At 45.7% G+C, this 26,997-nt stretch overlaps 1 protein-coding gene across 1 annotated transcript in view; it reads left to right on the top strand.

The window, feature by feature from the left end:
* The first annotated feature begins 259 nt into the window (after positions 1-259).
* CNGB3 (cyclic nucleotide gated channel subunit beta 3) overlaps positions 260-26,997 on the top strand; it is a 141,225-nt gene continuing 114,487 nt past the window's right edge. The window contains exons 1-2 of the mRNA XM_036264453.1: positions 260-308; positions 15,872-15,998. Coding sequence (XP_036120346.1) covers positions 266-308; positions 15,872-15,998 — 170 coding nt within the window. The 5' untranslated portion in view covers positions 260-265. The remainder of the gene's footprint in view (positions 309-15,871; positions 15,999-26,997) is intronic.

The raw sequence follows: 26,997 nt of genomic DNA, 5'->3' as shown, positions 1-26,997 counted from the left end.
GAAGGTGTGCGCGGGACAGGTGGCAGCCACCTGAGAGGACAGAGCGAGCGGCGGCCAGCCCGTGGGGAAGCGAGGCTGATCACTGACTCAAGTGCAGATCCGTGCTTTCTGGTGTATCACACACAGAGGATCAACTCTGACGACTGGCTGGATACTGGGATGAAAAACAGCATTATATTTTATTTCTATGTGACTTAGTCATGTACAATCTCTACTTTGCTTCTTCAAGGGAGAAAACAGTGGAAGGACGTCTAGGAAAACCTGCATGACTCCAGGGCCCTGTGAAGAGGCGCATGCGCACCCCCAAGGTCAGAGCCCAGACCCTCAGGGAAGAGCTAGAAGGTGACAAGATATTTCCCCGAGCTGTGTTGCCTGATACAGGGTCACGCCTGAGCCTGTTTGAGGTCTGAATGTTCACAGAAACATTATTTCTTCATTCAGTCACTGATTCCATAGATGCGTTTTTTTTTGGTAATTTATTTATTTTTGTTACAGATGTTTCTCCTTTACCCCCACTGATTCTCCCCTCCCCAGCCCTCCTCACCCTGTCCTCAGCTTTGTTGTCCATGTGCATTGTTCATGCATACATGCATATCAGTTCTGTGGTTTATCTCTCCCCCACCACCCCCTCTTCTGGGGACTGTCAGACTGTACTCACTTCCACATCTCTGAGATTACCCCATTCCTCAGTCTGTTATGTTCATTATATTCCACAAATAATTGAGATCATATGAAACTTGTCTTTCTCTATTTGGCTTGTTTCGCTTAGGATGATACTTTTCAGGTACCTCCATACTGTATCAAAGGATAAAAGATCTTTTGTTCTGACAGCTGCATAGTATTTCACTGTGTATATGTACCACTGCTTTTTTATCCATTCGTTGCCTGATGGACACTGGGGCTGTTTCCAGATCTTAGCTATTGTAAATAGTGCTGCTACAAGCATGGGGGTACATATATTCTTTCTGATTGGTGTTTCAGGCTTCTTAGGGTATATTCCTAGAAGTGGAATCATTAGATCAAATGAAAGTTCAATTTTTAATTTTTTGAGGTAACACCATATTGTTTTCCATAGTGGCTGCACCATCTGCATTCCCACCAGCAGTGTACTAGAGTCCCCTTTTCTCCACACCCTCGCCAACACTTGTTGTTTGATGATTTGTTGATGGCGGCCATTCTGACAGGTGTGAGGTGATACCTCATTGTTGTTTTAATTTGCATCTCTCTGATGATTAGTGATGTTGAGCATTTCTTCATATGTCTCTTAGCCATTTGTATGTCCTGTTTGGAGAGGTGTCTATTTAGTTCCTCTGCACATTTTTAAACTAGGTTCTTTGTTTTTCTTTTGTTGAGTTGTATGAGCACTCTATATATATTGGAAATTAACCCCTTATCTGATGTATCATTGGCAATTATGCTCTCCCATACAGTGGGTTGCCTTTCCATTTTGATGCTTTTGAGTTTGATGTAGTCCCATGTGTTCATTTTCTACTTTGTTTCTGTTGCCTTAGGTGAATGTATCAGTGAAAATTTTGCTGCGTATGATGTCTGAAATTTTGTTGCCTACATTTTCTTCTAGGATTTTTATGGATTCATGACTCACATTTAAGTCTTTTATCCATTTTGAGTTTATTCTTGTGTAGGGTGTAAGTTGGTGGTCTAGTTTCATTTTTTTGCATGTAGCTGTCCAATTTTCCCAACACCATTTATTAAAGAGGCTGTCTTTACTCCACTGTATGCTCTTGCCCCCTTTGTCAAATATTAATTGAGCATATTGTCTTGGGTCCATTTCTGGGTCCTCTATTCTGTTCTATTGATCTATCTGCCTGTTCTTGTGCCAATATCAGGCTGTTTTGATTACAGTGGCTTTGTAGTAAAACCTGAAATCTAGTAATGTGATCCCTCCTACTTTGTTCTTCTTTTTTCAAGATTGCTGTGGCTATTCAAGGTCTTTTTTTGTTTCATCTGAACTTTTGAAATATTTGCTCTAGTTCTGTGAAGTATATTGTTGGTATTTTGATGGGGATTGCATTGAATCTATAGATTGCTTTGGGTAATATGGACATTTTAATGATGTTAATTCTTCCAATCCATGAATAAGGTATGTGCTTCCACTTTTTTATATCTTCCTCTATTTCTTTTTTTCAATGACCTGCAGTTATCTGCAAATAGGTCCTTTATTTCTTTGGTTAAGTTTATTCCTAGGTGTCTTAATATTATTGCTGTAATGGTTAATGGGATTGTTTCTTTAGTTTCACTTTCTGTGAGTTCATCATTGGTGTATAAGAATGCCATCGATTTCTTGACATTAATTTTGTATCCTGCTACTTTGCCCAATTCCTTTATTAAGTCTAGTAAATTTTTGATGGAGTCTTTGGGGTTTTCTATGTATAGTATTATGTCATCTGTGAATAATGACAGTTTCACTTTCTTCTTTTCCATTTGGATCCCTTTTATTTTTTCTTCCTGTCTGATTGCTGTGGCTAAGACTTCCAGTACTATGTTAAATAAGAGTGGCAAAAGTGGGCATCTATGTCTTGTTCCTGTTCTTAAGGGAAATGCTTTTAATGTTTGCCCATTGAGTATGATGTGGGCTGTAGGTCTTTCATATATGGCCTTTATTATGTTGATATATAATCCCTTTATTCCCAGATTATTGAGCATTTTTATCAGAAATGGGTGCTGGATTTTGTCAAATGCATTTTCAGCGTCTATAGATATGATCATATGATTTATATCTTTCATTTTGTTTATGTGGTGTATCACATTTATTGATTTGTGAATATTGTATGAGCCTTGCATCCCTGAGAGGAATCCCACTTGGTCATGGTGAATAATTTTTTGATGTATTGCTGGATTCGATTTGCTAGTATTTTGTTCAGGATTTATGTTCATCAGGGATGTTGGCCTGTAGTTTTCCTTCTTTGTAGTGTCTTTTTCTGGTTTTGGAATTAGAATTATGCTGGCCTCATAAAACAAGTTTGGAAATCTTCCTTCTTCTTGAATTTTTTGAAATAATTAGAGGAGAATGGGTATTAGTTCTTCTTTGAATGTTCAGTAAAATTCCTCCATGAAGCCGTCCAGGCCTGGGCTTTTGTTTGCTGGGAGAGTCTTGATTACGCCTTCAATTTCTTTTGTTGTTATTGATTTGTTCAAGTTTTCTATCTCTTCCCGGTCCAGTTTTGTGAGACTATGTGTTTTTAGAAATTTGTCCATTTTGCTTAGATTGTCGAATTTGTTGCCATATAATTGTTCATAATATTTGTTCGCAATGCTTTGTATTTCTATGGTGTCAGTTATTATTTCTCCTCTTTCATTTCTGATTTTTGTGTATTTGGGTTCTCTCTCTTTGTTTCTTGGTGAGTCTAGCTAACGGTCCATCAATCTTGTTTATCTTTTCAAAGAACCAGCTCTTTGTTTCATTGATCCTTTGAATTGTTTTTTTTTTTTTTTTTTTTTTTTGGTCTCCATGTCATTTATTTCTGCTCTGATCTTTACTATTTCCTTCCTTCATCTTGCTCTGGGTTTTTTTGTTTGTTTGCTTTCTAGTGCTTTAAGTTGTGAGGTTAGATAGCCTATTAGAAATTTTTGTTGCTTCTTGAGGTAGGCCTGTAGTGCTATGAACTTCCTTCTCAAAACTGCTTTGGCTGCATTCCATAGATTTTGTGCTATTGTGTGTACATTTTCATTGGTTTCCAGGAAGTTTTTAATTTCTTCCTTGATCTCCATGATAACCCATTCATTGTTCAGTAACATGCTATTTAGCCTCCATGTTTTCAAATGTCTTTGTATGTACTTGTTGCAATTGATTTCTAGTTGCATGCCATTGTGATCTGAGAAGATGCTTGATATGATTTCAGTCTTCTTGAACTTGTAGAGACTTAGTTTGTGCCCTAACATGTGATCTGTCTTTGAGAATGTCCCATCTGCACTTGAAAAGAATGTGACTTTTGCGGTTTTGATGTGTAATTCTCTGTAGATATCTATTAAATCCATTTGATCTAGCACTTCATTTAAAGTCTGTGTTTGCTTGTTAATTTTTTGTCTAGAAGATCTATCCAGTGATGTCAGCAAGGTGTTGAAGTCCCCTGCTATGATTATATTGCTGTTTATTTCTCCTTTGAAGTCCTCCAGAAAAAATTTTAATACATGTTGGTGCTCCTATATTAGGTGCATATATGTTTACCAAGATTATAGCTTCCTGTGTGATAGATCTTTTCAATACTATGTAGTGGTCTTCTTTGTCTCTAGTTATGGCCTTCATTTTGAAATCTACTTTATCAGATATTGCTACCCCAGCTTTTTTTTTCCTTTCCATTTGTTTGAAAGATTTTTTCCCCATCCCTTTTCTTTCAACCTATGTGAGTCTTTTGTTGTGAGGTGGGTCTCTTGTAAATAACATATAGATGAGTCATGTTTTCTTATCCAGTCAGCTACTCTGTGTCTTTTTATTGGAGCATTCAATCCATTTACATTTAAGGTGATAATTGATATGTACTTATTTATTGCCATTTTTGTTTAGTGTGGTCCTATTTTTCTTCCTGTTTCTTCTACTAATTACAGCAGTCCTTTTAGCATATCTTGCAGTCCTGGTTTAGTGGTAATATATTCTCTTAACCTTTTTTTGTCTGGGAAGCCCTTTATTTGACCTTCTATTTTGAATGATAGCCTTGCTCGGTAGAGTAGTCTTGGAATCAGATCCTCGTTTTTTATGACCTTGATTACTTCATGCCATTCCCTTCTGGCCTATAGTGTTTCTGTTGAGAAGTCAGCTGAGAGCCTTATGAGGTTTCCTTTGTAGGTAACTTGTTGCTTATCTCTTGTTGCCTTTAGGATTCTCTCTTTGTCTTTAATTTTTGGCATTTTAATTACTATGTGTCTTGGTGTGGGCCTGTTTGGGTTCTTCTTACTTGGGGCTCTCTGTGCTTCTTGAACTTGAATGCCTTCTTCCTTCACCAAGTTAGGAAAGTTTTCTGTCACTATTTCTTCAAATATATTCTCTAACCCTTGCCCATTTTCTTCTTCTTTGGGGACTCCTGTGATGCAAATGTTATCATGTTTCCAGCAAAACATGAGTGCCCTCCAAATCACAAGCGTCCCCACGGAGTTCCAGCCCAGTCTGCCCTCCCTCTGCTGTAGCCCCCAGATGAGTGGCTGTGGTTATTTTAGCACTCTCTCCTGGCTCTCTGGGCTGTGGAGCAGGCATGGTCTTTATTCCCCAAGGGCACTGCTCACAGCTAAGTCTGCTGCTGTTGTGGGCTCCCAGCCCACCACCCTCTTGCACCTCAGCAGATCCTACCAGCATCCCTGGTCATGTGGTCCTGTCCTGCTGCGTTACTCTTGTTTTTTCGGAGGATTTGTCTTTATTTTAGTTTTAATTCCCATTTGGTCCTGGGAGATCGTCTGTGTAGCTTCCATTCGCTCCGCCTCCATTTTCATATCCTCTAAGCCTATCTTGTGCACAGGCCTCTCTGGTGCCCCCACACCCTGCAGGTCCCATGGGTAACTGGATCGCACAGTCCTTTTGGGGACCAGGTACTCTGCCTATGTTATGGGCTGCTGGGTCGCACAGGCCTCTATGGTGCTTCAGCACCCCACAGACCCCATGGGTAACTGGATGAGACAGTCCCTGCTGGGTCGCACAGGCTGCACCCTGCAGTTCCCACGGGCTGGCAGCTGGATCACACCAGTCCCTCCTGGGCTCTGGCTTCTCACTGCTCTTGTGAGCTGCTCAACTGCACAAGCCTCTGTGGAGCCCCCAGTCCCGCCGCTGGCAGCTGGGAGTCCTGCTACCCTGTGGGGCTCAGTTCCTGCTCGGTTTTTCCTGTAGTTTTTGTGAGACGGGTCTCAGTTGCTGTCTGTGCTTCTGTTGCCTGGGGATGGATGTCTGCTCTGCAGCCTGTGTTGCTGGGGGTATATGTCGACTCTGATCGAGCTGCTAATATGGGGGATGGTGCTGGGCTCCTGGCTGTCTGCGGCTTCTGTGACTGGCACCTTGGGAGCTCCATTACTGTTCATTGGTCTGTGTTGACACAGAGTGTCCACTGGTCTGATGGTGCCAGGGGCACTGATGGGCTCAGGTTATTGGGCCCTGGCCACTCCCACTGCCTCCTCCCAGGGAAGACCCAGGATCTTCCAAAGTGGTGGGACCTCCCCACTGCGCAGGGAGAAGCACCCTGAAGGGCCGCTCACCGCAGTAGCCAGTTGCTCCGTCCACAGCACAGGGACCTTCTGCTCCGCGGCTCTGCACTGCTCGGGTTTGGTCGTCCACCTTCACGTCCACTCACACTCTCTCACACACTCACTCACTCTCTCACACACTCACCCTCCCTCAGGTCCTGCCCACCGTCATCTTCTGTCACAAGTACCATAGGTACTTTTTGAATTAAGTGGATTAAGGTAGCATTGGTTGATAGCATTATTTTCAGAGTGCACATGCTAAGCCCACATCTGGATGCCCTGCTGCACGCTGCCACCCAACGTCCAGCTCCCCAATGTCGGCGTCTGTGTGCCCACCCCGCTCACCCTCCCTTCTGGCGACTGCCAGGCTGTTGTCTGTGTCTATGGATTTGGTTTTGTTTGTTTATTTAGCTCATTTATTTGTTTGTTTTATATTATATACATAATATAATGTGAAATCATAGTTTTTGTCCTTTTCCATCTGACTTATTTCACTTAGCATAATACTTCAAGATCCATCCATGTTGGCAAAAATGGAAATATTTTATCTTTTTATGGTTGACCCCCTCTTCTTTATCTTTTTTATATGGACCCCCTCTTCTTTATCTAGTCATCTGTCAGTGGGCACTTAGGCTGCTTCCATATCTTGGATGTTGTAAATAATGCTGCAGTGAAAACAGGGTGGGGGGGACGGGGGGGTAGGTACAGCTTTATAAATTTGTGTTTACAGATTTTTACCCAGAAAAAGACTTGCTGGATTATATAATAGTTATAGTCTTTTTTTTTAAATCCTCACCCGAGGACATTTTTCCATTTTTTGTTCAGATAGAGTGGGAGGCGGGGAGAGAGAGAGCGAAACATCTATGTGAAAGAGACACATCAAGTGGCTGCCACCTGCATGACCCAACCAGGGCTGGAGACAAACTGCAACTGAGGTCCGTGCCCCTAGCGGGAACCAAACCCGGTCTCTCCAGACCGCAGGCTGACGCTCCAACCACTGAGCCAAACCGGCCAGGGCTAGTCTTAACTTTTTCAAGGAAACTCCGCACTGTTTTCCATCCTCTCCCCACCATTCGATGCTTTTTATCACCCACCACGTGCCAGGCATTGTCTCTGAGCTGGGGATGCAATGGTAAATAATAAGGGCCAATCTGTGCTAACACAAGCTTGTAACGCACGTATAATTTCAGATAAGGGCTAAGAAACAGTAAAATACATGTGGCCTGTGCCTGTGTGAAGGCTGTGTTCACACCTCTGCTTCTCCCCGCGAACGCTCTCATTAGAAGTCACATCGACCCCTAGGCCAGCCTCGCCCACTTCCAGGTGACCCTGGTCCACCACAGAACAGCTCCTTTCCCAGGCCCTGCGCGGCCTTTCCCAAGCACCGCTGACACACTTTGCTGTTGTGCTGCGTCTCACAGAGGGAGCCCCAAACGAGTCCTTCCCTTCCGCTCCAAATCATCCCCTCGCCTGATTCCTTTCCCTCCTGCTCCTGTCATTTCTTCCGCAGTCTGAGCCTGAAGCCTCATTCATGATTCACCCCCTGCTTAGGTTATCCTGCAAAGGAGATTGGTCACCAAATCTTCTTTCGCCATGACCTCAAACCCGCTTCTTCCCTGTCCAGCTCCGGCAGGCCCATCCTCTGGGGGCACTGGTGTCCACGTGCTCCTGGCTCCCGCGGAGTGGCCTCTCCAGCGGGGACCCGGTTCCACCGGTCTCTTCCCTTTGCAGCCGCCCAAATGCTATGAGCAGATGCTGTCCGCTCGCCACCCCTGTGACCTCGGCTCTGCTCAGAACCTCAGGCGCCCCATGCTGTGTGCGGACAGCTGACCGACGTCACCTGACTGTGGAGGACCCAGTGCAGTCTACCCGCCCGGGAGGAGCAGGGCACTGTGAACAAGACAGTTGCAGAGAGAGAGGGATCACGAGAACAGAATGTGCTGCTGTCAAATACAAAAACATGAGGTTGTTATAAAACCAGGGAAAAGGGTTTTGCTTCTCACCTGTTGGACAAAATCTGCACACGGTTATTTTCCAGGGCTTCTGCTTACTTCAGAAGAAACTTTCGAACTGAATTTTTACCAGGTGAAATTTCTGTCTCTAAGGGGGAAAAAAAATAAGAAATACCTGAGAAGTATAAGCAAGATTGTAAATAAAGAAGCAAACCACAAGAAAGGTTGTAAGTAAGCAAATTCCTGGCAGAAGTATCCCCACAATTAAAAACTGAAGAATGGCCCCATTCTCGTTACACATGACCTTTTATTTCAGAGAAAAGTGAAGGACGCGAGAAGAAAACACCTCCGTGTGACAGAAAGAGGGTCATTAAACCGGAACAGCTGCAGGAAACAATACGTTCCCAGTTGAGAGGATAACATTATAAAGATAGGCTACTTCTCCTAAATTAGTTTATATGTATATATTTTTATGATCTCTATACCTACTTTCAACAATATAGTTTTAGAAACAGAGGCGAGCCCTGGCCGTTGCGGCTCAGTGATCAGAGCGTTGGCCTGCACACTGAAGGGTCATGGGTTCAACTCCCAGTCAAGGGCACACACGTGTGTGGCAGGTTTAATCCCCAGCCCTGGTTGGGGTGCATGCAGGAGGCAACCAGTCGATGTGTCTCTCTCACATCGATGTTTCTCTCTCTTCTCCGCTCTCTCCCTCCTGCTCTATCTGACGATAAATGCAAAAACGTCCTTGGGGTGAGGATAAAAAATAATAATAAATGGAGGAGAATATTCAGTTTGATTAATGGATTTTATTTACCCACTTACTTCGAAGACCACCTGTAGGCTTTATTCAGATCGGAATGCACAGAACACACACTCCCCTGTGGGTCAGCTGCTCTCCCGCTGTCTTCCTCACGCTTCAGCCTAGCCCAGAGGGCCAGGCGGTGTCTCCCAACAGTCGGCCTCCACTGCCCGAGGAGAAGGGAAAAATAACTTTTCTGCAATAAGTTTGCATGAAAGCAATTCAGTATTCCATCCTAGCTGAGAGCAGAACCCAGCTGCTCGGGTCTAGATTCTCCGATGCACGACATTCAGAGCGATGTGCCGAGGAAAGAGGCACATTTGCGCCTCATAAGGCTGCTTCCTGACAGAGGCTCACTCGTGGGAAGCTTACCCAAACAGTGAGATTCAGACACCGAGCGGCTATTGTAAAATATGTGTTCCTGACATTTTTTATCAACGTTGAAAAGCATTATTTAATCACCAAATTTTTCACAACATGAAGAAGATTTTCCGTAGACCCTATGAGAATTTTCCTTTCAGCCCGGCCAGTGTGGCTCAGTGGTTGATCGTTGACCCTGCACCAAGAGGTCACTGGTTCGATTCCCGGTCAGGACACATGCCCAGGTTGTGGCCCCGATCCCCAGTGGGGGGGCGTGCAGGAAGCATCCAGTCGATGTTCTCTCTCATTGATGTTTCCATCTCTCTCTCCCTCTCCCTCTCTCTCTCTAAAAAATCAATAAAGAAAAAAATTTTTTTAAGAAAAGAATTTTCTTGCATACATTGAAATGTGATGGACAAAGGAGACACAGGAAAATGGAGTCCCCTGCAGTACAAGTCCCATCTCTGCAAGCCAAGGGAAGCAAGACAATAAACCAGAAACATGAACTCACAACTGCATTCTGTTTACTGTGAGCTACTTTATAATGCTGAGGGTTTCCACTCTACACTTCCTCTCCCGTCAAAATACAACGCTAAAGGCATGAAACCAAGGATCGCATCTTGGCTCTGACACATTTATTCTTCTCCTTGTTATGCTCTTTTCACAGTCTGTTTGTAAGCTTAGCTGTCCATCACTGGCCATAAAAACTCTCCTGTGTGAGGTTCATTTAGCACAGGAGCTATCTGAGTGACAGAGAAAAAATATTCCATTTTACATCTGCAGACTCAGCATGTCTTCAAAGACTTCCATAGGAATAACAATTTCACCATATTTTGTTTTGAAAAAGCAGAAGCAATCGCAAATACAACAACAGGCTCTGACTGAGAAAATCCCTCAGTTCCCACCTCTTTTGAAAACTTAAGAGAATCTAACGAATGTGGACAGCTGGGTTTCTTTTGTTTATTGTGTGGTTTTTTGTTTTTTTGTTTTGTTTTTATAAAATGCCCTATTTTTTGTAGCTCGCATGATTCAAATACATTTGCACAATTCAACTAGCTCAAACCCTATGCTGTTAGGATTCTTTCTGCCAAAGAACAAAGCTGATTTGCGGGAAATGGCTTTCTGCTTCCTGATCCCTGGGACCCTCTCTGTGAACAGAAGCTCCAGTGTGACCCACCGGGGTTACTGTTGTGCAGATCCAATACAGCGTAGCTTTCTTCACAAAGATAATTCACCCCAGTCTGCCAGCGGAACATTTCGTGTTTATATTGCATTTTTCTTGAGTGAAGTCTTTATCTAATCCTCCCAGAAAGCCCCATGACAAAAGCGTTTCTCATTTTATGGATGAAGAAGTTGTTATGGAAAGTGACTTAGCCAGACTCGCCCAGAGAATTAGTGATGTCAGGATGCTCTCTCTCTGCTCGGAACCAGCACTGGCGACTCACCTTAACACCTGTGCATAAAATGTGTTTTCTAGAGAGATTAACCCCAATAAAAGACTCCCTGAAACCAAGCAAGACATTGAGAGAGGATTATTTTGTTGTTGTTAATCCTCACTCGAGGATATATTTTCCATTGATTTTTAGAGAGTGGAAGGAAGGGAGGGAGGGAGGGAGAGCGAGAGACAGAGAGAGAAAGAAACATCCATGTGAGAGAGACACATTGGTTGGTTGCCTCCCACATGTGCCCAACCAGGACCAGGGAATGAACCCACAACACAACTACATGCCCTTGACTGGGAATCGAACCCAGGACTCTCCCAAAGCCACATGTTTTGCTATTAGACAAGTTTTGTTGTTAGAATAGTTGAGGTTTTGTTTGTTCATTTGTTTTGTGAATCCATTGTTGGATCTTTCTTCTGCCTTCTGGAACATATGGAGTAAATCTACTTCTTTTCTCTGTAATTTGAAATAACTGTCAGGTTACAGTTAGTCTTGTTCAGCTAGTGAACCTCAGTTTCTCACCACGCCCCCTACGGATGACTTCCAGAACTCAGCTGCCCTGTTCCTGTTCCCATGAGCACTTCCTAACACGAGAGTCCGCGTCCGTGCTGACGTCTTAGAGCCCCTCCCCTGGGTGAGGTCTGCTTCCTCCATGTCATCTGACAGTCTGCCAAGGTATCATAAACTTTCAAGTGTGACCATTAAAATCATTCTAAGAACATCATATATTCTGGCAACTATGAAGTTAATCACAAACAGTCGGAAACAAATCTCGGGTGCCAGCAAATACCCATTCCTCACACACTTCTGAAAATGGCGTTATTCGTTATTTTCACCCCAAATGTTCATTAATTAAGGCACAAAGAGTAGCATCATTTATGCACCTGGCCAAAGTGCTCAGATTTAGTCTCTACTAGCTCATAACCGCTAGTTACTCGGTATTGTTGGTGTCTGATACAAGGAGACTTGTTTTTGACACAAAGCCCACAGTACATTTGGTCTTCACGAATTAGAAAGTCAGCCCGGCCAGTGTGGCTCAGTGGTGGAGCACAGACCCATGCACCAGGAGGTCGCGATTCCCGGCCAGGGCAGTGCCCAGGTTGTGGACCCGATCCCCAGTGGGGGGTGTGCAGGAAGCAGCCAATCAATGTTCTCTTTCATTGATGTTTCTATCTCTCTCCCTCTCCCTTCCTCTCTCTCTAAAAATCAATTAAAAAAAAATCTTTTAAAAAAGAATTAGAAAGTCAGCCAGCTATAGCATTGCCCGCCCCAAACATTCCCCCCAGGGAAGCCTTTTCAAGTCTTCTCGTTTTTTAATCCATGTTCCCAAAACGCCAGTTGAAGCAGTGCCTCTCATTCACCACCTTGTCCCCGGATTAGGCTCTCTCTCTGAGTCCCTCCTTCTCCAGCGGTTGCTAGGGCCCCTGCCAGTGTGGCATCGCCGCGTCACTTCCTTCCTCCCTTGATGAGGGAAGCAGGTGTGTCACACCTTCGTGAGGCTCCACGACCCGCTGGGCGCGGGGGCCAGGCCGTTTGGAAGTGGCTCCCAGAGGCCAGGGCGAGAGGCCGGCAGGCCAGAGACGGCATCAGCCAGAAGTGTGCGGGCAGAGGCAGAGCTGGGCTCCCGCCTTCCACCAAAGCAGCGTCTCAGAGCCCTGTGACCCCGGTCCCGCTGGGTGCCATGGGCAAGGCCCCCGGGCACGCTCGCCCCGGGCGGGCGGAGGAGACCTGGCCGCCTACAGCGCGCAGAGAGCACGGTGGCGGGAAGACCCTGCTGGCTGCGGGAGCTGGGGAGGCCGCCAGGGGCCGGAGCCCCGCCCCGAGCAGAGCACGCGGGTCTCAGCTCCCCTCGCCGCGTGGCCCTCTCCCGGCTGCTCCCACAGACAAGGAGCATGCTGCGTGGACAGACACCCACACGGGGCAGCTGACGGAGATCCTGGCTTAAGTCCCCACGGGTATTTCTAAACTGTTTCTGCTGAGTCCAAAAATGGACAAGAACTGGTTTCTCCTCTTGGCAAGTCAGGCTTGAGGATTTGTTTTGTGGTTAAAATGCTCAGCCGCAGCCCTGGCCCGTTTGGCTCAGCGGTTAGAGCGTCGCCGCGGACCAGAGGCGCCCGGTTCGGTTCCGGTAAGGACATGTACCTCTCGGTTGCAATTTGTGTGGGTGGTGACCACTCCATGTGTCTCTCACATTGATGTCTGTCTCCCTCTTCTTCCCTCTCTTCCTCCTGCTCTATGTGAGGATAAATACAAAACATGTCGTTGGGTGAGGATAAAAAATAAAATAAAATAAAATGCTCATCCACAAAGCAGATTCGACTGCAATTAGTTTCTAAACAGTCGGGATGGAGGCAGTGGCGTCTTGGAAGACCTGGGCGCGTCTGGAGAGGACCTGGCAAGGCGCAAGCATCTGTTTAGAGTTATAAGGCCAAATAAAAAGTTCCTTATGAGAATGGAGGAAAGGACTTGCAGAACAGGCAGTCACCTAACTGGTACTAGGATCACTGCGACTAGTCCATGTGCTGTAGCTCACGCAGTTCTGCTTCTTCTGTGTTCACAGCTTTTTATCTGGTCCCTTTACTTATGTTTCCTTCTGTTTCAATCCTAATTTCCTTATGGGGGCAGATGTTCCCAGAAAAAGATATAAACCAGCCCTGGGCAGTGGCTCAGTTGGTTGGTGTGTTGTCCCGTACACCAAAACGTTGTGGGTTTGCGTCCCAGTCAGGGCATGTACCTAGGTTTTGGGTTCAATCCCCAGTTGGGGTGCATAGGGGAAGCATCAAATCCATGTTTCTCTCTCATATCAATGTTTTGCTCTCTTCTCTCTCTCCCCTTCCCTCTCTAAAATTATGAACATATCCTTAGGTGAGGATTTTAAAAAAAAGGAAAATATACAAAGCCAGTGGGCCATGACCCTGTTTTGGTGCAGACTCCTTTGAGGAGCTCATGGGAAGCGAGGGGCCCTGCCTGTGAGACGGGCAGCTCCAGCAGGCAGCCCTGGCAGTCCCGGCCGCCAGTGCCCCTACATCTGCCCAGTGTTAGGGGCTCTGCCCTGACACCTCTCAGTCACGGCCCAGCTTTGCAGATCTGAGAATCGGACTGGGCTGGTGCTTTATTCCGCAGCAGTATGAAGCACATGCCAGAGACCCGAGAATGAGCTTTTTGGTTGGTTAAAAGAAATAAGAAAATATGGCTTAGCTGAACTCAGATGCATATGGAAATGGATCCTTCTCTCTTATTTCTAGCCAGAGCCTCTTAGTACAAAACGACATGTCGCAAGTGCTAGTTTTTACTCTGAAATCCATCCAGTGCTGATACACTCCCTGGTGTACCACAGGTGCTTGTATAAAATGCTCCTAACCTACACCTCTGAGCAGGAGCTCATACAAATGGTGGTGTTTCACCTGCAGCAGGGTCCTCAGACCGGTTACAGTGAGGTGCCTCTGCATCCCTCCTGAATCTGGGTATTTGGGGGCTTTCCATCTATTTTTAATATGTCTTTATTGGTTTTTTAGAGAGAGAAGGGAGAGAGAAAGATCAATGTGAGAGAGAAACATCCATCGGCTGCCTCCTACACGCCCCCTACTGGGGATGAGCCCACACCCTAGGCATGTGCCTGGACTGGGAATCAAACCAGGACCTCTCAGTCCATGGGACGACACTCAATCCACTGAGCCACACTGGCCGGGCACAGGGGCTTTCCATTTAAACATGACCAAAAATACTTATTACTGTGTTTCCTATCTTTCATCAAAAGTTATCATAATTTCAAACTTAAGGTAGATAGGAGATGTTCAATAGAGAAAGCTGTCTTGGAAAATCCGGGCTCTAAGCTTTCTTAGTCATTAACTTTTAAAAACTGTGACTCAATTTTATCATTCCCTTTAATCCTGAAATGTGTTTCTGAAAAGTTTAGTACATTTATTATTTTTTAATTCTCACTCGAGGATATTTTTTCACTAACTTTTATAGAGGGTGGGAGGAAAGGAGAGAAGGAGGGGGGAGAGAGAAACAACAGTGGGAGAGAGACACATCAATTAGTTGCCTCCTTTCTGCATATGCCCCAGTAGGGCCAGGGATAGAACCTGCAACCCAAGTAGGACCCTTGACCGGGAATCAAACCCATGACTCTTTGGTCCAAGGGCTGACGCTCTAACCACTCTGAGCCACATCGGCCAAGGCAGTTTAATACATTTACAGATTTTAGAGGAATCATATAATTTTTCATACTATAGGATTTGTACAATGAAAACTCTTATAAAGGAAGTAATTGCCCCTATCTGTAATTTTTGCAAATCCAGATTTTCAATACTAGATTGGCTTAAATTTTTAAAATTATAATGTATTACCATAAAATAAGAGTTATAATTTAATTTTAATTTTCTAAGCATAGTGCATTCAATTAAAAAGAAATTAGAAACTGGGTAATGAATAACTGTTACATTGTGTTCATTATATTGTTTTGCTTCTCCTATATATTCTTTGTATCTGAAGTAATTTACTTTCATTAAAATTTTCTCTATAATCAAAATATTTACCAGTGTGTTGATTATCCTCTGAGTAAAATACAATTTAAACTATATTAATTGATAATTATATTCATAGGCTTCAAGGGAAAATTTAAATTTTTGGACTGAAATTGAAGCCAACACATATTCTTTTGTGTTGCTTCTTCGGAAAAGATGTCATAGCTGAAGATCAAAACAAAAGGAAAGATTTAGTTGCATTAAAATTTATAATCCAAACTTCTGAAACAGTAGCGGTATCATTTCTGCCTATTTTATTTTCCTGAATTTCATGATGCATCCATTTCAGGCATACATTCTGAGGACTTGAGCAGAACCAAGAATGCTTCTGCATGGTGACTCCTCCCCTTTACTCATTTCAAAAAGAAATCTACTTTGTGAACTTTTTATTGTACAGCACAGTAATTCCAGGTGTACTTTTCACCAGCCCAAGGTGTCCGTCTACCGGTTGACCCCTGAATAAGGTCCTTCGCTGAGCAGGAACCCTAGGGGAGGTGTCACTGAAAAGTCTCCCCTGGGAAACGAACGTGTCTCAGCAGCGAATGTTGTCGAACACAGCTGTGTCTAGAGTGGCAGGTATTCTGCATATATGTTGTTTCCTTCCTGTAGATAAAGTCTCACAGAAAAATATTCTCGGAGATCGGACCACAAACCCCGACTTTCCAAACTCAGCAGAATTGACCGGAACAGCAGCAGAGCAGAAGGACGTGGGGACGGAGAGTGAAGGCCTGGTCAGGTGAGAACTCATACTGCTCAGCCCAAAAACCCACATCCTCCCCCTGCGGTGAGCAAAGGGCAGGAGGAGGACAGTGGTCACGGACCTCAAGGGAACTGGCTGGAACCGAAAGGTGGTCTCTGCCCAGCTCACTGTCCCTGACCAGACACTCATGGCCTCTAGCCAGGGTCTAGGCGGCCAGTGGGCGGCGGACCACATCTCAGTCACAAAAGCAGGGCACTGCGGGTTTGGGTCGCAGGTGGCGGTGGAGGCGGCCCATGGGCTCACTAGGCATGAATTCTGAAAAGAGGGAGTTGGAGAACATGACGATTCTCCTCCCAGTTCACGAAGTAGCTGTTGGAATTCTGTAGATATTTGATTCTCCTTTCATCTGCTAAAAAAGTGTGGCGTCGTAGCCAAGTGTAATTCCGGAAGCGGGTGGTCTGCGCGGGAGGCACACAGTTGTGTGAGTCCCTCCCCAGGGGGACTGGCGAGCTCGCGACGAGAAGGCAGCACCGGGTGAGTCAGCGAACCCACAGGAACGTGCAGTGAGGAGCACCTGTGCGGCCGCTTCTTGGTGTGTCAGCATCGCCTGCTGTTCCCGCTTGAACTGCTGAACTACAGTTAGCATCATTCCATTAGACTCATGGAGCAATGGAAGTGGACTCTTCATACTTAACAGGCGAGAAGAGTTGCATTTTAAAAGAAGTTCCGCCCTGGCCGGTTTGGTTCAGTGGTGAGTGTCAGCTGGCAGAACAGAGAGACCTGGGTTCAGTTCCCTCTAAGGGCACGTACCTTGATTGCAGTTTGTCCCCGGCCCTGGTTGTGGTCCTGTGGGTAGCAACCACTTGATGTGTCTCTCTCACATCGGTGTTTCCCTCTCTCTCTCTTCCTCCCCCTCTCCTCCTGCTTTATCTGAAGATAAAAAAAAAAAAAAAAAAAAAAAGTCCTCAGATGAGGATAAAATAAATAAATAAAAATTTAAAAATAAAAAGAAATGGAAAATACCCATTCCTCCCCCGCCCGGCCCCCTGCCCCTCCACAGCCCTTGTGTTGAACTGTGACGCTGACAATAGGGTCATGGTGAGCACCTGGGACCCTGCAATGCAGACTGAACAGCAGGCATCAGAAAAAGAGCGTTTGGCTGTGTGTGAGGCTACACATGCTCACCCCACGACAGACAGATTCCGCTGAGCAACGGGAAACTTGGCAGAGAGGAGGAGAGCAGGCTCTGAGGTCAAGACTTGGGTCTGCAGCCTCGCGGGTACTTGCTCTGCTGTTCTGCAGCTTGTGGTAATTCGCAGTCCTGTTAGTGGGTCATTATTGCCTTCACAAGTCAGCAGCTGTGGCACAAAGAGGTCCTGGTTTGCCTGGAGTAACCGGGTCGCTAGCCAAGGTCAGACACAAAGGACCCAAATTCCGGAACGGGGCTTATTCCTCTCCCACCAACACACTCAGCAGCAACCCTTCTGAGCCAGCCTCTCCTCCCAGCATTTGTTTTACTGTCTTTGATTGTTTGTAATAACCACTATTGACAGGTGGATTTTAAAGGCCTAGAGGGGAAGCCCTAACTAACCACATAGCATGTTCACTTTTCTGAAATACGAAAGTGGAAACCTTCCCATGGCCCAGGAGGTAGGTGAGGCAGCACACCTGGGGACACAGACGCCCTGACGTGGCCCTCAGGCCCTGCCTGGTCTGTGCCCCCACCCCATTTGCACTTGGTCCTCTCCAGCACACAGCGTGTCCCCCACCTCACCATCTCTGCCCTCGCCCCACGAGCCCCTTTCAGTCTGCGGTACACATGAATTGATTATTCTTTGGAATAATGAATTATTTTTCTGCAATATAGGCAGCAAAGTGGCTTGAGGACTATTGACCAGCTGAGTAGATGCAAGTTAGCTTACAGCTCCCGCTCCCCTGCGAGGGGGCGGGGCTCGGGTCTCCTCATCACTGAGTGCAGACCAGCTGTGTTGAGGGGTCACTGGGCATTCCAGGTCACTTCTGACTCACATGACACTGGAGCCCTCCAGTGCCAGTACCATGTGGAACTTACCAAGCCTTCGTGGTTTCATTGCACGAACACAGTGGTGCCGTAGCTGGAGTCTAGAGGGCAGAGTTTGCATCGCTAGGAAACACCATGGCGAAGTGCTTCCTAGTAGAAGTGTTAGCCCCCAGGGCCCTCAGCGAGCAAAGGTCAGTCTGGCATTTGCAGTTATTAAACGTCAACACCTCCAACCTCGGGCAAGCTCAGGTTTTACAAAGCTCTTTCTCAGAGGAAAACAGTCGGGACATGATTGGTTGTAGGCACTCGGTATAGATGCTACATGAGTGACAGATGCTCACCTCAGTTTTTTTGAATTTTGAAGAAGTTAGATTATTGATAAGTAAAATTTTTAAGTATATTTCTCAGTTTAAATGCATTTACCTTGTCCTCTGGCCTAAGCCCTCTGCTGGGCAGGACTGCATGTCCAACGTATCAGTGTGGGGTCACATTGTGGGTTTTCTGTGTCAGTGTGTGACGTCCAGTGTGGTATTATTGATTACACTTTAGTGCCTGGTATACTCAGAGATGAGCCAAGGTGGACACCAGAAAAACAACAGGATGGTTGGATGAATGGATGGATGGATGGATAGAGAGATAGAGAGATAGAGAGATAGAGAGATAGAGAGATAGAGAGATAGATAGATAGATAGATAGATAGATAGATAGATAGATATGTGATAGATAGATGATAGATAGAGAGATAGATAGATAGATATGTGATAGATAGATGATAGATAGATAGATGATAGATAGATAGATAGAAAGGGATTTATTGCAAGGGCCTGGCTCACATGATTATGGGGCTGAGAAGTCCAAACATCTGCAGTCGGGAGCTCGAGACCCAGAGAGCCGATGACCCAGCTCCACTCCGAGTCTGAGCCTGGAGACCGAGAGGAGACTGCCGTGTGTAATTCCAGTTCAATGCTGGCAGGTTCAAGCCCTAAGCAGAGACGGGGTTTCAGCTCAAGTGAGAAGGCAGGAAGACCCAGTCCCAACTCAGACAGGCAGGCAGACAGAGGTGCCCCTTCCACGTGGGACTCCAGCCTTCCCGCTGCTAAACAAGGACCACCTCCATCAGGGAGGGCAATCTGCTTGATTCCCACGGGAAGCACCTCCACCAGCACCTCCCAGACACACCCAGAGCCCAGTCCAGCTGACACCTACGACGAACCATCACACCATCTGCGTAACTCACATGAGAGAACTGAAGTTGTACCAGCCGGTTTTTCTGACGCTGGAACAGTCTGTCTCACCAGCTCACCCCTCCTCACCTCACCTGCAGGGACACATGCTGGGCTCCCCCAGAAGGCCCTGTGCTGAAGCCCTAACCCTGATGCGATGCTACAGGAGGCAGGGACTCTGGAGGGCAATCCGTTCACGCAGGCGGACCCTTCATGAAAGGGATTAGTGCGCCTACACAAGGGACCCCAGAGAGCTCCCTTGCCCTCTTCCCACTCCATGAGGACACCCAGAAGAGGGCCCTCCCTGGAACCCAGGCACGTGCCTGATGGTTCTGGACGCCCAGCCTCCAGGACTGTGAACAATGATGTCTGTCGTTTGGATGCCTCAGGACTGGGGCATTTTGTCATAGCAGCCTGAACTGGCCGATCCCCTGAAACTCTGTAACTGGACGCTCTGAACTCTCGGGCATGCAGAACAGTGGCCTTGCCTCCCCCGCAGCCGAACGGAAAGTCCGACGTTACTGTTCAGAGCTGAGTGTCCCGTTTGCAGAATGCTCCCTGTGCCTGTCTCAAACACTGTTTTGTAAGGATAGATGAGCGGGGACATATATTTAAGCCAGATCCACATATTATGTCCATTTAGCTATTTATATAAACACAAAAAGGAAAAGTAATGTTTACATTATTCCTATAAAGATGTGATTTTTTTCACCTAACCCTCAGTAAGATTCTAAATGGAGTTGAGAATGAATTTTCTAGCCGCAGGATAATAGTTATCTCAAACACGCCAGCCCAGGAGATGTTCCCCGAGGTGTGCAGGGTTCCCCGTGCACGTTTCATCTGCTAGACCAGCTTTCTTTCTCTACTCTTTCTTTGCATGTCCTTTCAGTTTCTAAACCGGCAATCGAGGAAAGAGAAACTCCTTGCAAATCTTCCCCCCAAAAAGCAACAAATTCCTTATCTTGTCAGGTGAACCCCTCGGCTTCTGAAAGACATGGGTTCACCTGGGGGAGTCGGCTGCTGCCATTTGTCTCCCGCCAAGGAACACGGGTTCTTTCTGGTATTCCAGCAAATTGTTACTTTTTAATACATAGAAAAAGTGTATATCGGCCCTGGCTGGTTTGGCTCAGTGGTAGAGCATCAGCCTGCGGACCAATGAGTCGCGGGTTCAATTCCGGCCAAAGACACATACCTCGGTTGCGGTTCCTCTCCCGCCCTGGTCGGGGCTGTGCAGGAGACAATCAGTCGATGTGTCCCTCTCACATCGATGTTTCTCTCTCTCCCTTTCTCTTTCTCCCTCCCCTTCCCACTCTGTTGGAAGATAAATGGAAAAAATACTTGGGTAAGGATTAAAAAAACCAAAATTTTTAAAAAGGATATTTTGATGGACAATAATAAATAGCAAGCAAAAAGATGTGTTTTGCCTGCAGACGTCAAACAGCTGTGTGTGGAAAGGGAGACATTTCTGGTGGCTGGTGGGTTGAGTGGTTAAATGATGGGCAAGCAAGGGAGTGGCCGCCTGTGCCTCGGCTGGGGCACGGCAGGACCGGCTTCCACCGCGGTGTGCGGGACCTGCCATCACCTCTCCCGCACGTGAAGCCAAGAAGCAAGTGTATTTCTGTGAACCGTCTTCTCGGTCCATACCAGCGATCGGCCGTCATGTCACAGCGGAGCAACGAGCGCAGGAGGGAATCCTGCCCTTCCCGCACTGTAGACACGGCAGCTACTGTCTGGTCTCTAGAAAAAGCAAGAACCGCTGCTGCCCTGGCTGCCTGAGTCCACACAGGACTCGGGTTGAAAAAGAACCGGAATGTCAGCTATCACGTTTACGAATATAAAATACAATTCATACTTCTATAAATTACAAGCTTGTAAAAAGAAATCAGCTACACATTTGCGGATTTTATGGAACCCATAAGAAAAGCGGTGCACTATTACTTTTAGCCCCAAATTAACATTTCCCTCTGTGGTGAGCAATCCTTTTTGAAATAGGCATTGCAGACACTTTTAGCAAAGATTGATGATTTATTTTAAACAATAATTGCTGATTTCTTGTTCTAGCAATATGGCAGAATAAATGTTTATGGAAAACGTATTGGGGAGAATGTGATTTAAAATACTAGATAAAGTATGAAACCTGCACTGAAGGCACACCTACACGAGTGGAAATAAACGATGCTGCTAGAAAGTTCAGGAACTGGCGTTTGCTCTGAGGATGTGTTCCACCTCTTATGGCCTAGATCCAATTTGAAAGGTGTCATCAGCAAGACAAAACCTGACAGTGAGCTGCATGCAGGGACCGGTTAGAGACTCCTCCATAAAGCTAGGGTTCCCAGGGGGACCCACTGGAAGGGACACTACCCCAGATAGAAACAGTGGAACTAATGCTGGTCTTTGCTCTGAGGGGAAAATAAGGGAAGAAATTTGAAGCAGGGGAGAGGAAAGAAGAAAGGTGGGGAGAGGAAGGGAAGAAAAAGAACTAACTATAAACCAATATTCAAATACATATGGAATCAGAATTCCTATGACATCTGTATCCTGAAGAAAAAAATTAAGACTAAAAGAATTATTTTAAATGATTAAATTTGAGCCTTGACCTCTTCCAAAAAAACAACACAATTGGAGGGAAGCAAACTTTAAAACCAGGTCTCAAAGTGTTCCTATAGATAAAGTTTCAATAAACATGAATTTGCAATTAAAAAACTACTGAGCAGATCAGGAAAGAAGTCACTGTGAACAAGGCCACAGGAACCACGAACTGCAGAACCAGACTCTAATATCTGCCAGTGATTAAATGATCAAAAACAGAATCTAAAGTGTGTTAAGTATGTTCAAGGATACAAAGGGGAAGTTTGAAAATCAAACAAATGAACAAGAAATTGCAAAAATTAACAAGGCATTTTGCAAATGAACTAAGAATGTCTACAAATTAAAAATAAAATCTCTAAAATCAGAAAGCTAGACAGCAGATTTGACAGAGTCAAAGGACAGTAAAGTGGATGATGGATGGAGTAAACCACCAGGATCCCACCAGAGAGGAAACAGATGGGAACTGAGAGACGGACAGAGACAGAGAGAGATCACAAAGCGTTGAGGGAAAGTGTGAGAAGGTACAAGTCCGTGTGATCAGAATCCCAGAGATCAGAGATAAAACAGTGGGAGATCAGTATTCGAAGAGATCATACAATTGGATGAAAGACAGTCGTTCTGAGATTCAGTAACCAAATGAATGAAAACTAGCATAAATAACATGAATTGATCCTCAACACATTCTAGTGAAGTTTAAAAGTTCAAAAGACCAAAAAAAAAAAAAATGTCTAAATTCGCTGGAGAGAAAATACAGAGTACCTAAAATAGGGGGAAACTGCTGTTTAACTTCTCAGCCGTCACAGTGGAGACCAGTAAATAGCAGAATGGCATTAACCAAATTCTAAAGTAACAGTCAACCTAGAATTCTATACCTGGCAGAATTACTTTAAAATAGAGGTAAAATATAGACATTTTGGCCAAGCAGTAATGAAGGGAAAGAAAAGTGGGAAGACTAGAGTTGAATTAGGGTTCAATTTGGGGGGGGGGGGAAGTATTTGAATACTTCAAGAAGAAGAAATCCAGTTGTTTAAAAATTGGCATAAGGGTTGAGAGAGCAAAGTTTAAGGCTGGAGACTGCATCCCAGAAATTAGACAGGTGCACAAAGAATTGGCCAGAACACCCCTGCCCCGAGCTCCAGAGCTGGAGACCAGCAGGTGGGTGGAGGCTGAGGCCTCTCCCGATACTTCCCAGACGTATGACTGTCTACTGCCGGCTGGAGGACGAATATGCCTTCCTGTCGGCTTCCAATCTACAGGTGTCTGTCCGAGACAGGGTCTGAATCAGAACCCTTGTAGCACAGAATTCCTAAAAATAAGGTTCCCAGGCCTCCAGCCATCGCAGCAACACGGGAGGGTGCAGGAAGGAGAAGAAACACCGTAGTGCCGGCAAACAGACAGCCCAGCACAGAGGACCAGCACGTCAGCAAAGAAGCAAGCAAGCACGTGGATCAACCGAGGTAAACAGTGACACAGAAAACAATCACAGCGATGTGAAAGGCGAGCTACAACATGCGTGTATGTGTTAATACTTAAGATGATAGACGAGAGAAGAGTGGCGCGGCGTGTGTGCCCTGACCTGGAATCACAGCCACAGCCTTTTGGTTCACAGGATGCTGCTCCGACCAACTGACCCACCTGGCAGGGCGAGGAGGCAGAGTTAAATAAGGGGTGTTGGGTAATGGGAGAGCCACATGGAACCAAAACGAAAACCGGATCTGCCCGAATGCCGCCAAAGGAATCAACTCCCAATGACTCAGACTTCAGTGTAAAATAGTGAAACCACATAAGTACTAGGAAAACACACTAGTGTAACCTGCACACGCACATTAGATCCTAAGATGCAGTATTCAGAACCAATACCTAAAGAGCCTAATACACTTGACTACATTAAAAAAAAAAAACAAAAAGACTCACCCTCCCCTCCCCTCCCCTCCCCTCCCCTCCCCTCCCCTCCCCTCCCCTCCCCTCCCCTCCCCTCCCCTCCCCTCCCCTCCCCTCCCCTCCCCTCCCCTCCCCTCCCTTCCCCTCCCCTCCCCTCCCCTCCCCTGTCTCTCCTCCACTTGTCTTCACATTCTTTCTTTTTTCTTCACCCATAGTAGTTTGATTTAAAAAAAAAAAAAAAAGACTCTGCATGACAAAAAAAGAGTATAAGCAAAAAAAAAAAATCAGGAAAATTCTTATTGGGGATGGAACATTTTATTTTGGGATTGAAGACAGGCATTTAAATTTTGTTTTACTTTAAATACTTTAAGATTGTTAATGACTCCATCAGCTTGGTATCTTTGTAATGTTACTACCACTATTTTGTGTTCCTCTTCGATATGTAATATCAGAAGCACAGTGCTCTTAATTAACAGCATACAGTATCTGTGGCCCCAGGAGCAAAACAATGATCCTGATACTCAATGAGGTGTAATCTGAAGGCTGTCTTTATCTAAAAAAAATAAGTATTACAAGTGTATACAGGGAGGGGCAAAGTAGGTTTACAGTTGCGAGTATGTGAAACAGTTTATTCTTATATTATTATTTATTATCATATTATTTATTTGTATTACACCTGTAAACTTACTTTGGCTCACCTCTGTGTGTGTGTGTATGTTATATGTAATACAATATTTGTGTATTATGAATACATTATTCATATATGTGTATATTTGGTGGTCAATTTCCTGCTGGAGCCTCCACCTGTGCTTCTATTTGTCATGGCCAGTAACTGGATGTGGCATGCCAGGATGAACCAGGCGGGGGGGCCCAGCAGGAGCGCCTGCTGGGGGTGGTCAGACACCACGGTGTGAGTGGCTGAGGGAAGAACCAGCCCACAGGCACAGTTTGTGGTCTCCTTGTAGTCGCTTTGCTATTTATCACGGAGGGAAGACAGATCTGTTGCCTGTTGCCATAGAAAACCAGAGCGGACTGAATCTATTTCCTGTCTTTCGGCACAGAAAGAAGGAAATCAGACAATGTTGCATTGTTTTACTGCGTCTAATGGATGACTTTCAAACCTGGGTCTTCTTGGGTCGCCAGCAGAGCACTGGGACCATGGGCTGACTGGTGGACGACAAAAAGGGTCCCTGCTGTGGCCAGTCCAGCCCTGCTTCCTCCCTCCCATGGGCGTGATCACAGTTGCTCCCCCTCTCCCTCCTGGAAGCACTGTCCTCCCCTCGCTTCCCAGACACCTCTCCCAAAATCACGACAACCTCAGCAGCCACGCTTCCCCACTGTTCCTGATGGCGCCTCATCTCCCAGCCTCTGAGTCGGAGGCCCACGCACAACCTTCAGACCCCTGCTCTGCTCTGCCTACGTTCTCTCAGTGCGTGACTTCATCTCTGCTATGGCTTCCGGCAACACTGACACCGATGCCTCCCCGATGTGTCATTTCCAGTCCAGGTCTCTCTCCGGACCCCAGCTTCAGACACCAGTTGCTGACATAATATCTCCACTGTGAGACATCAACATGTACATGTGCGAAACCATCACTTCCTCCGAATCCACTCCCCCCACCATCTCCCCATACAAGGCCAGCGCCACCCTGTTCCCTCTGTCAGACAGCGCAGTCTGCCAGCAGTTCTGCTGGCCATTCCCTCGGAACAGAGTCACAGAATCATCACATCTCAGGTCTCCACGGCTGCTGCCCTGTCCCGTCTCTGACAGTCGCCAGGCTCCCAGTCTTTGCCCCACTGTGCTCTTTATGCAGGAGAGCAGCCCAGGTGGTCAGATCACCCTCTCTCCTCCCGATTCTCACTGCCTTCCATCCCATGCTGAGACAAACAGAAGTCTTCAGGGTGGCCCACGGGTCCTCCGCCACCTGCCCATGACCTCCCCACTGCTTCTCCAGCCGCAGCTCCACCACGCTCAGCCTCACACTCACCAACCCTCCCTCCCAGAAAGCCTCAGACGTCTACCTAACTTCCTCGTGTCTTCCAGAGTCTCTGCTCACAGGTCCCTTTATTGGAGGGGCCCTCCCTCCACTCTCCAGCTCTTACCCTGGTTCGTTTCTCTCTGTAGGTTCATCACCGCCTGACAGTCTCTCCCTCCTGGGTTCTTGAGGACAGGGCTTCACTGTTTGCTTCTAAACTTCTAAATAAATGCGGAGTGAACGAGCAGGGCCTCCAAGTTACATTATTTTAGAGGGAAGATATGTTTTTCCCATAAATTTGTGACTCCATTCTTAATTTTAATCTATCATCGACTTCATTTCTCTTCATTTTTTTATTTTATTTATTTTTGTAACAGATGTTTCTTCTTTTTCCCTCATTGATACCCCCCTCCTAATCCCCCCAAAGCATTGTTGTCTATGTCCATTGGTTATGCTTATATGCATATAAGTTCTGTGGTTTATCTCTTCCCTCCCCCAGTCCCCTTCTGAGGTTTGTCAGTCTGTAGCCTACCTCTGTGTCTCTGGGACTATTTTTGTTCATCAGCTTCTTTTGTTCATTATATTCCACAAATATGTGAGATCATGTGATATCTGTCTTTCTCTGATTGGCTTGTTTCACTTAGCATAATACTTTCCAGGTCCCTTCATGTTGTCTCAAAGGATAAGAGATCTCTCTTTCTTACAGCTGCATAGTACTCCATTGTGTATATGTACCACTGCTTTTTAATCCTCTCATCTACTGATGGACACTTGGGCTGTTTCCAGATCTTAGCGATTGTAAATAGTGCTGCTATGAACATGGGGGGTACATATATTCTTTCTGATTGGTGTTTCGAGTTTCTTAGGATATATTCCTAGAAGTGGAATCACTGGGTAAATTGGCAGATCAATTTTTAATTTTTTGAGGTAACACCATATTGTTTTCCATAGTGGCTGTACCAGTCTGCATTCCCACCAGCAGTGTACTAGAGTCCCCTTTTCTCCACACCCTCGCCAACACTTGTTGTTTGATGATTTGTTGATGGCAGCCATTCTGGTAGGTGTGAGATGATACCTCATAGTCATTTTAATTTGCATCTCTCTGATGATTAGTGATGTTGAGCATTTTTTCCTATGTCCATTAGCCATTTGTATGTCCTGTTTGGAAAGATGTCTATTTAGGTCCTGTGCCCATCTTTTAACTGGACTCTTTGTCTTCTTTTTGTTGAGTTGCTTGAGTACTCTATATATTTTGGAAATTAACCTATTATTCATTGTATCATTGGTAAATATGTTCTTCCATATAGTGGGTTCCCATTCCATTTTGATGCTTGTTTCTTTTGCTGT

This window comes from Molossus molossus, unplaced genomic scaffold (genome assembly GCF_014108415.1).
Source record: "Molossus molossus isolate mMolMol1 unplaced genomic scaffold, mMolMol1.p scaffold_m16_p_16, whole genome shotgun sequence".
NCBI lineage: Eukaryota > Metazoa > Chordata > Mammalia > Chiroptera > Molossidae > Molossus > Molossus molossus.
The sequence above is the reverse complement of the archived record's forward strand: the minus strand, read 5'-3'. Positions and strand labels throughout refer to the sequence as shown.